Consider the following 11,467-nt stretch of genomic DNA (forward strand, 5'->3'; position numbering starts at 1 on the left):
AGCTGAGTGGGTAAAAGCCATGTAAACATCCTGCTTGCAAACATGAGGTTACGTCATTTTGGCTCTCCAAAGCTAAACAGTAGCCAAAATAACATAGCAACACAACTTAACAAGATCGCATTAAGCCTGAAAGTGTTTAATTTTTTAACGGGGTAAAAAGATAGGGAGAGGACCAATCCATTCCATTAATCAACTTTAAAGAATTAAAAAAAATATGGTACTCAGTGGGATGAATTATTTCAACAAATGCTACCCAGTTTTTAAAATATTCAAAATTCAATCAGCTGTATGCCAACCTGTTGATCAAGATTTGAGAGCAGCAGAAAACAGACGTCATCAAGTTCTTACTCTTCACCAATATGAATTACAGACGACAGAAAATAAAGAAGAGGCAATCAAAGGTATGCTCACTTATGGATCGAGATTGGAGAGTGGCCAAAAACAAATATGATCAAGAAGTTCTTCCTCTTCAGCAATATATATTACAGAAGGCAGAATGAAAGGAATATGACCCAAAGAAAACAAAAGATTGTGAAAACAGCTGCAGTTTGTATCAAATTTCATTGATGCTAGAGAATAGCATTTTTGAAGTCTGATAGAAAGCTGCTTATTCCTTACAAAGGACCTGCACAAGCATACATGCCATATTTAGATACAACTATATTGAAAATCAGAATAACACGAATACTAAGTAAATCTGTACATTGTGCATTGAGCAGCTTTCCCAGTTTAATCATCATCTTCTGCAAAATCAGAATCGTTGATCTCAACTTCATTTTCGTAATCTTCATCACTGCTTTCACTCAAGACATACTGCACCGGAGCTTGATTTGCTCTCTGTGGCCTTCTTCCTCCAGCTGGCTTTGGAACTTCGTTCACCTCTTCAGGACTGTTGGATGATGATCCAACAGAGCCATTTGCACTGGGGGGACTTATCTGACTCCCCTGCCTCAGATTTGACATTATTGATCCACTTTTGTTGTTGAACGGAGATGGTTTCTTCTTTCTTATTTCATTCTCAGGAGATTTTCTGTAAGGTGATGGTTGTACAATATGAACTGCATCATCATCTGATGTACTAGGCTTTAGCATTTCATCAATCAGCTTTTGTCCTTGGGATGCCCTTTTGGGTCCTCTCTTTGTGGGTACAGGGGCAGTAGTTGTAGAGGTAGATTTTGTAGGGTTTATCTTTGAGGGCTTGGTGGCCTTGTCAGCAGCAAGTTCCTTAGACTCCTTAGGAAGGGTTTCCTCATAATCAGATTCAGCATCTTCAATTCCAAAATCAGAATCACTGTCACTGACAACCATTGCCTTCCTTCTTCTACCATTAGAAGATTTTGTAGGGTTTATCTTTGAGGGCTTGGTGGTCTTATCAGCAGCAAGTTTCTTAGACTCCTTAGGAAGGGCTTCCTCATAATTAGATTCAGCATCTTCAATTCCATAATCAGAATCACTGTCACTGACAACCATTGCCTTCCTTATTCTACCATTGGAAGATTTTGTAGGGTTTATCTTTGAGGGCTTGGTGACCTTATCAGCAGCAAGTTTCTTAGACTCCTTAGGAAGGGATTCCTCATAATCAGATTCAGCATCTTCAATTCCAAAATCAGAATCACTGTCACTGACAACCATTGCCTTCCTTCTACCATTGGCAGCCTTCTTCCCTTTTGTACCAACCTGCCTTAGTTGTTTCTCTCCCTCCTCTTCATATTCTTCTTCTGGAACAGTTCCTATTTTATCCTCTTCTTCATCTGACATGTCAACATAGATGGGGGCAGCCTTTTTTTCTCTTCTAGTGGGCTCTTTCTGCTTTGGCTTAAGATTTTCATTTTGTGAACTTTGCATGCTGCCTTGATCCTCAATAGCTGCAAATACAAATCACTCAGATTACAGAAAACGAATTTAAACCAGAAAAAAAATCTTCAAAATACTCAGATTACCAAAATTCTGTTTTGTAAAAATAGCATTGTTGCATCAAAAACCCTAAAATAGAAACCTGATTGATCTGCTGATAACCCATTGTTATAAGCTGCCAGCCGATCCTGCAGGCTGGTATCTAACTTGTCATCCCCATCATTCTCCACTTCCTGAAAAGAGACGATTCACATCAGTAATGTTAGACAACATATACATTAGATTGTAGACAGTTAGAATAGGATGGAACTTCAAACAAACCATTTGCTTTTTTGCAGCCCCCTTCTTCCCACCTCCTCCTTCCTTGGGTTTTGCAGTTTCTACAGAAAGATTCCAGACATATGTCAAATTCTTTTTCCAGCACAAGATGTTGCATACAGCAATGAGTTTCAGTCACAGTTCAGGAATACAACATTACCCTTCTGTGCATTAGATGTAGAAACAGAAACAGTGGATGCCTGATTATTGGTGGTTGATTGAGAATCCGCTTTTTCAGCAGTAACAGTCTTTTTGGTAGTTTTTTTCTGATTTTTGCCTACTTGTCTGAAGATTCTGGCAGCATCACTTCCCATGTTGCTCAATTCATACTCGTCATCCTTGGCCTCCTGCAGTTCTTGACCCTACGAAATTTACAAACAAGTGAGAAACCAAATATGCCATAAGACAAAAATAAAAGAAATTGCTTAAGCAACTTGCTTCTCAATCAGGAAGAATCAGCACAATCCTGGATCAGGAAGAAAGTGCCAAAGAGGCAAAACTTACTTCCAGCTCCCTTATGAAGGCATCAAGGTCTTTGCACCATAGAGATTTAGGAGTTGCCTTTCTGAGCTCCTCAACATCATCCTCAACCTTGTCTCTCTCAGCACATAATTGCTGGACCTTTTCCAGTGTCAATGTTCCTATGGCCATTGAAAGAAGATACTCATAATCTCCGGCACGAACACCCTTTGCTGTCTCAATATTGTCTTCAGGAGACTCTTCAACCTCTGGTATTGCTCCAGCAATAGCTGCCTCAACAGGTTTTCCCTTCTTGGGGAATGGAGTGAATCCTTTGTTCTTTAACTCAAGCAGCAAGTCTGCACGTTTCCTGTTGTTAACTATGATCTCTCCGTTTACAACTCCCAGAATGAATCTAACTTTATTGTCCAATTTCAGCAGTTCAAGCTGGAGGTTTTCCAATTGGACTTTCTGAATTCAAAATTTTAATACAATGTTAGAAGCATTCATCCCAATTATCACAATTCAGCTAACATAAATGGATTTAACCAAAAAAAAAATGTGGAGCTTGCAGATCTTTTAGCTGTTGAAGAATGTAACTAGTGTCGGTCTTCATAATTGAATTTGAGTCATGTATCTATCAAAAGAAAGAAAAGAAAAATTATTTATAAAAGGAAATTTTTATTGACTTATTAAAGCATGGGTTTCATGCTTGGGTCAATGGTCAATAGGTCAAAGCACCCATTGAGTGCTCTAGGATTTTTGTTTAAGTCAAAGTCAAATTTATTATGTAAGAAACCCTTCTTGGGTTCATGGTGTCAAAGAAAGAAATTTATTTTGTCATGTCAAACCCTCCATCCATCAAGTCGGCCTCAAATTGGTCCCAACCTCATCTTCTATAAGTCGGCTCCTCCTAATTATTCATGTCGGCCTCATTTACAGTCAGAAACAACTATAAATACCCATGTGAACTCGACCCAACTGTGACATGAAAAAGAAGTTCAGATATATAGCACAGACAGCAAAGTTAGAACTTAGGATGATTCGGATCATCTACAGGATTGAAGTATTGGGTAATTGCAGGACCGAGACACTAAGTTAATACAGGACCAAAGCATGACAAGACTGCAGGATCAAAACATGGCATGAATACAGGACCGAAGCATAACAAGACTGCGGGACCAAAGCATAGCATGAATACAGGACCGAAGCTTGACAAGACTACAGGACCAAAGCTTGGTATGATCACAGGACCGAAATAAGGTATGACTACAGGACCAAAGTATGATATGACTACAGAACCGAAACATGATGTGTCATTTATGAACAAGGTTGACTTGATGGATGGAAGGTGTCCTTGGTCTAGGTAATAAGCATCTTGGTCATCTCAACTTGATTTGAATTTACTATTGGAAGAGTTTGACTGGGTTTTCCCCTACCTAGGGGTTTTGCCCTGGCTGTGTGCCTACATCTTGTGTTCTCTTTTGTTTATTGATTGGCATTAGTCTTGATGATAAGAACAAGATAATTTAGAAGAAGAACTAATTATTAAATATCACAAGATAATGTCATAATAAGAGAAAACCCTAAGTTGCTGCCCTAATGGATTTCTCAACATTAGCCATGGTAACTTTTCGAAAGGCTTTGCTAAAACAAGTTCCTGGATACAAGTATAAACATTCAATCCAAAACTAAATAAGCATAAGGAAACACGATATAACATTTAAAAATCTGCTAAGAGCTATCAGGCAAGCATAGAAATGTCAAAAAAACCAGTGAGTTCTTAATCAGAAGCCAGAATAGAAAGCCCTCTCTAAAGAGGTAACGGAAAAAAAATTCAACAATACAAAATCTTTCTTATAAAAGTTGGATAAAAAACCATTCAAAAATATAATATAGTTTAGGCTCAAGTATAAGAGACATCAAGTCAATGCCAATGAAAGTAATCTAACGCCAAAAAAAATAAGGTAAAAAATGTATTCATTTATCCACAGCATTGTTAAATTAACCTTAATTCAAGTCAGTGCCCACTGCCATGACATACAAACAGGCTTACCTTTCTCTTTTCATATAATTCCAGTCGGAGATGATAGAAGGGCACCAAAACTGCAAGTTCATCAGATAAACTTGTTTAGAGCCATCCTTGAACTTGTGGATTAAAAGATAAACGAATAGATATCTGGAAGAAAACCAAATCTTGATGAATTCAAGAATGCACCTTGCTCAGGGGTCTCATATTTATGAATGATTCCTTTTGAGTCAAACAGATGCATGTTAGTTGTGCTGATCGTAGTGGTTAGCCTGAATTTCTTTAAAAGACCTTCTTGAAGTGCAACCTTCATATTCTCTTCAGACAATGACACCTCAAAATGGACCCTGGTATCAGTATTGTACTCCTTGTAATCCTGGAAAACAAAAAAAATCATGAGAAAAGTTTTTTCAAAATACTAGAGAATTCTTTGGTGTAAACCATTTAGATGTATGACAGCAGCCTACCCTTATGAATGGCTCTTTAATTTTATCATTCCCAGTCATCAATGCTTCCAAAAATTCCTTGTAATCCTGTGTCCATTTGCGAATGGGCAGCTCTGTAATTCTCAATGTGGTCTCATTAATTTCCTCTATAATGCCACTCACTGTATAAGACACACCATTATCCTTGGTAGATGTTTGTTCAATTGTACCCTGAAAATATACCAGATAAACGAAAAAACAACATCAAATGAGATTTTGTAAAATGACCAGCAAATATCTAAATAGAAAAATGGACAGGATTATTACCTTAAAACCCTTGTACCACGGTACCATTGGCTGCAAAGGTTCATCATTAAGCATGTGCTTTATATTTGCAATAATATCTCTTGGATTATAGTTAGGTACAAAGGAGCTCCAACCAGTCCCAATTCCTTCACTTCCATTCACAAGCACCATCGGAATAATTGGTGCATACCTGTGCCACAGGCAATACCAATAAAAACCAATGTTTACAAAATGACAAAACTCGATCAAGCAGAAAGGAATTAATATAACACAAACAAGTGATGCACAAGGCCCCCGAAAGTTATACAGAATTTCTAAGCCTCGCAATTCTTCATGCTTCTGCACATGCCTATCAACTCCTAAAACATGGACATGAACACTACTTTATACATAAAAATTACATAGCATCAATATGATTCTTAACTCTTAATGCAAACCAAGCTAAACTATTTACCATGTTGGTTCAATTTTCTGCCCATCTTCGTTCAAGTAGTCCAACAGTACATCATCTTCCTTTGGGAACAAGAAACGTGTTATTGGTGACAGACATGTGAAGACATATCGAGTGCTCGCATGATCTTTGCCACCCTGTCAAAAATGAAACGATCATCAATAGATATAAAGATCATTAAGATTTCAGAAGCAGCTCGAAGCCCACAAATTTCTCACCTGGGCTCTGGTACCAAATTGGCCAAGTGGAGCAAGAAGGTTAATGTTGTTGCTTCCAACAAAATCTTGTGCCATTCCCATAATTGTGCTGGCAAGACTCTGCTCACCATGGTGGTAAGCAGAATGCTCTGAGACATAACCTGAGAATTGAGCAACCTGTTGAAAAGGGTAACATTCTTTTTCAAATTCTAAGAGTGAGATATAAGACAGGAAGTAAAAAAATATTTTGTGCTAAGAGGAGGCAACCTTTGCTTGTGTGACAAAATTTCTCTTGAAAGAACAAAACAGAATTTTTCTTTGCCCTGGTTTCAATCCATCGACCATGGATGGGATGGATCTTTGCAAGTCAGCCATGGAAAATAGGATCAGTTCCTTGTTTACAAAGTCACTGTACTTGATAAGCGTCTCAGTCTGGTCCAAATATGTTCCCGGCTGTCACAGGTCCCCAAATGTTAAGTCTTGTGAGCAGATTAGTGTTCTTTCTTTTTCCTTGTTGCTTCAAATTAATTTCATTACCTCAAATTGTCTTAGCCAGTTCTTTCTGGCTTCTATTTTCTTCTTGCTGAAGGCTAACTCAATCGCGTCTCCATCCTCCTCATTAATCCACATGAAGTCCTTTTTATGCTTGGCCAAATTTTTGAAATATTCCTTCCCCTCTTTCGAAGTACTTGTACCAAGACCCTGCATAACTCGAGGAATGAATGGAGAAAGTTAGAAACATAATTAGCTGATCCTCACAAAAACCCAAGCTGGGATGGCAAAATATACAAAGAGAAAAGAATCTAGCATTACTTTATAGTACTTTATGGTCCAGCCTGATGCCGATCCACCCAGAGATTCTCTCCATGATTCATACTCAGGCATGGTGTAAAAGGACAATTCCCTTCCATCCTTATGGGTTGCCTTCATCAAAAAAACAAAAAAGTAAACGCAGGTCTTCATGCTCCATTTGACTGAAATAATATACATCTTCGTACAGTCAAGGAGTTGCACTTTTTTTAATGGAGTTGTACACTTAGTGAGAACAGGGGCTATGATGAAAATAATTACCTTGACAATAGGAGTGATGAATTCAACGAGAAATGAAGGAATCTTAAGTAGAGATGGCCAGAAAGAGTGTATGAAGTTGATCAGCAATCCTTTGATGTGGGAACCATCATGATCCTACAAGAAACAAAGGATAAACAACCAGTTTCCAATTGATCATATCCTTCAAACTTACATAGAAACTACACAGTTATCAACATACATCATGTACCTGATCTGTCATAATCATCAGATGGCCATATCTCAGAGATTTGACACTGTCATATTCCTTTCCATGCTGCAGACCAAGGATTTGCTTGATATTTTGAATCTCAGCATTTTCCATGATCTGTTTATGGCTAGCTTCCCTTACATTCAGCAACTTGCCTCTGAGAGGGAACACACCATAGTGGTTTCGACCAACAACATCCAACCCTGCCATCTGAAGCACAAAGACAACCAAAACTTACACTCAAACTGGCAATGGAAATGAAACCCTGTGACAATATTTAGTACTACCTCATTGCATATCAGTCTTGCTTTAATACAAGGTGAATGCACTTACAGCAAGGGCCTTAGCTGAATCTCCCTCTGTTAAAATTAGAGTACATTTCTCAGAATTCCTGCCACCTGCATCATTTGCATCATCAAGCTTGGTGATACCAGTCAACCTTTGTCTCTTGGTTCCATCAGTTTTCTTGAGATCCTTGCTTTGTTTGAAGTCTGCCCATGACAATATGTTCTCAACCACTCCACATTTTGCCACTGTAATCACCAGACACAAACAAGGGTTACCACTGTAATCACCAGACCCTACCCATTACAAAGGTTAAAAAGAGATAAGTAATCGTTAATAGACACCAAGTACCTTTCTTCAATAATTCTTGAGAGAGTTCACACTTCGAACCAAAGCTGTTCTGGCAAGTTGTCAGTGTCTCCTTTGTTTGGGAGTCAAAAGCAGGATTGTCAATTAAAGAATTGACAAAGATCCATAAATGGTTCTTGATCGTATGTGCTTTCACTGCAGCATTCTTGTTCTTCTTATTTACAATGTTCATCACATGGGTCGTTATCTGGTTTGCTACTAAATCTACATGAGAACCACCCTTAATGGTAGCTATTCCATTAACAAAGCTGACCTGAATAGAATACACACCAAAACATAAGTAGGCATAACAAACCAAAGTAACCAGAGTCATACCCTGAAGATTTAACAAAAACTGGAGGCAGGCATCATAAACCAGAATCGTGCTCAAAACTAAGAACCAATGTTTCACAGAAGCCAGAAATTTATAACCGATTGTATCCAATGTCCAAAGTTCAAACACAAACCAGATCAATTTCAGAAAGAGAATAATAAGATTAACTTGCCTGTTGAAACTGTCCATCACTTAAGCTCACACAAATCTCCCATCTGTCACTTACTTTTTCATATATTCTGAAAAACCAATAAAATTTTATTGATGATATAAGCTTTGGCATTCAATATAACGGTAAAGTTTTTCAGAACGAAAACATCAATCGAATCAACAAGACCTTGGAAGAGGCTCTGGCTTCGATTTGGAAGCTGCTTGCAAGTATAGACCAATATAGTCTTGAAAAGTCTTGACAGGCAACCGTTGTCCATTCAGCTCAACCTTAACTGTCTTCCCAAGGCACCCAGCTATATCCACAACTCTCTTCCTCATCAAGGAAACAACATCATCTTCCAGATGGGTCATATTAAATTTAATCAAATCGGGCTTAAATGTGACCTTGGTCCAATTCTCTCCCGGCTTGCACTTGGTAATAACCGGGTCTGACTTAATGCCCATATTGCTCCTGAAAACCTTTATATGAAAGCACAGAATTAGGGGAAAAGGTATGGATCTCAAATAATGGTAACGGAAACCAATTAAAATAATGCAAGCATAAGAAAAAAACTGTCACTAACATTTATGGCAGACACTCTTTTAATAAAATACAGGCAAAATTTCAATAAAATGTTGTTTTATAATTATCAGGAACATGGACCCTGAGATTTACCTTAATGTACCAGAATGCATCCTTTTCTCACATAAAGACTGTTTAAAAATTACAAGCAGAGCCAATAGGGTTTCATTGAACCGTAAGGTCAAATAACTATGAAGCTGCCCACCAGGATTTCCTTCTCACATTGGTCCGCCCTGCCCAAATGGCATGAGCTTCAAAGGGATGAGACCGAGTGCGAGTCCCATTTGAAATTGGCAGAACAGCTACCCCCCTCAAACCGAGAACCTAAAATAAAAGTAGCCTGTACTCTATTCTTCTCGGTACATTTTCATAGGATCACTTCCAACAATTAAAAGAAAAACAAATCCAGCATAGTCCATAGAAAACTGAGATCAAAGCCATTTAACATAAACAAGAAATAAAAGTAGATCCATAATTTAATGATCATCTCTGTTTACTACCCTATTCTCACCTAGTAGCCAAATATGGGATCAGATTCACATTCTGAAAACAAACCCTTTATGAAAGACAAAGGTGTACACAACCAAATACCCAAAACTCTGAGCAATGGGTAAGCATTTTGGATAACAGGCAGCATAACCATCAAAGAAAGGTTATGCTCTGCAACATTACTAAGAAATCATCCACAACTGCAAGTGTAAAACTATGTAAATCCCAAAAGTTTGTTGGGGGCAGCGGGGGCACACTTCTAACAAACAGCCAATAGGAAATTTCAGCAAATGTCCTAATCTGAAAAACCTAAAAAACCCGTCATATAGAAGTAAGCAAAAACAGAGACAATAAGCACTGAGTCATACCTGCTTATACTTTTTTTGCCTCTTCCCATCGGCGGTCTCAATAATGAACTCAGTAGAAAAGATATTGGCAAGCTTGGCACCATACCCATTCCTTCCACCCGTGGTCTTCTTCTCAGAATCATCATAATTACTGCTCGTTAAAAGATGCCCAAATATCATCTCCGGCACATACACGCCCTCCTCCTGGTGAATCTCCACAGGAACACCGTCTCCATTGTTGTAAACGCTAATGCAGTTATCCTCCACGCTGATTTCCACCTTCACAGAGTCCATGGAGGGATCCCTCTGCTTGTTATCTGCAGCATTGACGAGGATCTCATCGAAGATCTTGTAGAGACCGGGCACATATGATATGCTCCGGTGAACCATCTGATTGCCCTCATAAACCCAGAGGGACTGGGTATGCTTCTCAATGGAGCCAACATAGGTGTCGGGACGAAGCAGGATGTGCTCCAGCTGAGTCTTCTTCTGGTATGTTTCTTCGATGGTTTTTCCCTTGACGCCATTGCTGCTGGTTTGTTGGATGTTTGCGCTATTGCTCGGCTGCAATGGTTGCTTCTTCCCGCCGGCCATGTCACAGAGAATGGTTTGACACAGAGATTGTGTGCAATTTGATTCGTGGTGTGTTGGGTCTGAGAGCTAAGAGGCCATGGGCTTGCAGGAGCTGGTAATCAGAGCCCTTGCGATCCGATATTTGTTGATTTGAATTTTGAAATCTGGAGGTTTGTATTGGATGGTTGGGATTCGATTAGTGAAATTTAAATTATGTTTTGAAAAAGATGGTGGAGGTAACGGCTATGTATGCGAATGTTCTTCGGCACTTAAGCGAAGTTATCAAATATTTATATTTAGTTAAAGAATGTTAGTGTAAACCATGACATGAAATGTATAAATTGGATTTTATTTTTTCTTGAAAGGTATAATTTGGATTTTAATTTTAATTTTTTTTATATATATAATAGTGTTCAAAGGAAATTGACTCATTGTAATTTTGGTGATCTAATTTGACAAGAACATCAAACCAAAATGCCTAATATTCACAAAAGTAGGCATAAAAATTTCACTTATAATTTTTTATTTATAATTGATAATGCTTATTCACTAAAGTTAACTCACCATGTTAAAGGTGACTCATTACATAAATAAAATAAATTTCACATTTAAATTTGAGTTTAGTATTGAGAAAGAGCAATATCATATAACTAATTCATATTCAAATTTTGACTAATCTAAAAACCTAAAACATTATAGGTTTTGATTGGGTTTAATATCACTTATATATATGTTCGAAAGATATTTGATTTTCCAAAAATTGGCATTTTTTAAATATGAAAAGAAATTAATATTTAAAATATATCAAAATTATCATTTATATATTGAAATGATGTAAAATATATAATTCATACCTCCACATAGGTTATTTTTGTTTTAGATTTTTTTATGAATGTAAAATCTTAGTTATGAATCTCTTGTTAATAATGTGAGTAATTATAATAGTGTTGCTTGTTGGAAAGATATTTGATTTCCGAAAAATTGGTATTTTTTTAAAGATCAAAAGAAATTAATGTTTAAAATATATCAAAATTATCATT

General features: G+C 37.5%; 1 protein-coding gene across 2 annotated transcripts; it reads right to left on the reverse strand.

Moving 5' to 3' along the window:
• Nucleotides 1–226: 226 nt before the first annotated feature.
• LOC149255616 (DNA topoisomerase 2-like) lies at nucleotides 227–10,654 on the reverse strand. Of its 2 annotated transcripts, XM_089460541.1 has the most exons (21): nucleotides 9,876–10,653; nucleotides 8,623–8,915; nucleotides 8,458–8,524; nucleotides 7,955–8,225; nucleotides 7,652–7,851; nucleotides 7,319–7,528; nucleotides 7,111–7,224; nucleotides 6,853–6,963; nucleotides 6,577–6,741; nucleotides 6,307–6,492; nucleotides 6,061–6,216; nucleotides 5,846–5,979; nucleotides 5,413–5,581; nucleotides 5,128–5,316; nucleotides 4,850–5,036; nucleotides 4,688–4,737; nucleotides 2,677–3,102; nucleotides 2,333–2,534; nucleotides 2,176–2,234; nucleotides 1,997–2,087; nucleotides 228–1,865 (listed from the first exon to the last, which is right to left on the reverse strand). In XM_089460541.1, the coding sequence occupies exons 1-21, from the start codon at nucleotides 10,446–10,448 to the stop codon at nucleotides 730–732; spliced, it is 4,989 nt and encodes a 1,662-aa protein (XP_089316667.1). In that variant the 5' UTR covers nucleotides 10,449–10,653; the 3' UTR covers nucleotides 228–729. The 2 variants fall into 2 exon arrangements, with proteins under 2 accessions (XP_089316666.1, XP_089316667.1); XM_089460540.1 differs by having other exon boundaries at nucleotides 227–1,865; nucleotides 6,853–7,224; nucleotides 9,876–10,654.
• Between the last annotated feature and the right edge of the window lie 813 nt (nucleotides 10,655–11,467).

This window comes from Pinus tabuliformis, chromosome 7, assembly GCF_031772625.1.
Source record: "Pinus tabuliformis cultivar Carrire ecotype Pingquan chromosome 7, CPIR1, whole genome shotgun sequence".
In the NCBI taxonomy this organism is placed as follows: domain Eukaryota; kingdom Viridiplantae; phylum Streptophyta; class Pinopsida; order Pinales; family Pinaceae; genus Pinus; species Pinus tabuliformis.

What these genes read in the sequence shown, in the direction of transcription:
- LOC149255616 (XM_089460540.1), bottom strand. Translation starts at nt 10,448, where the DNA reads ATGGCCGGCGGGAAGAAGCAACCATTGCAGCCGAGCAATAGCGCAAAC. An exon ending in GGCAAAAAAAGTATAAGCAG is followed by an intron (nt 8,916 to 9,875) that starts GTATGACTCAGT and finishes TTTCATATAAAG; the next exon opens with GTTTTCAGGAGCAATATGGG. An exon ending in AAGCCAGAGCCTCTTCCAAG is followed by an intron (nt 8,525 to 8,622) that starts GTCTTGTTGATT and finishes TTGGTTTTTCAG; the next exon opens with AATATATGAAAAAGTAAGTG.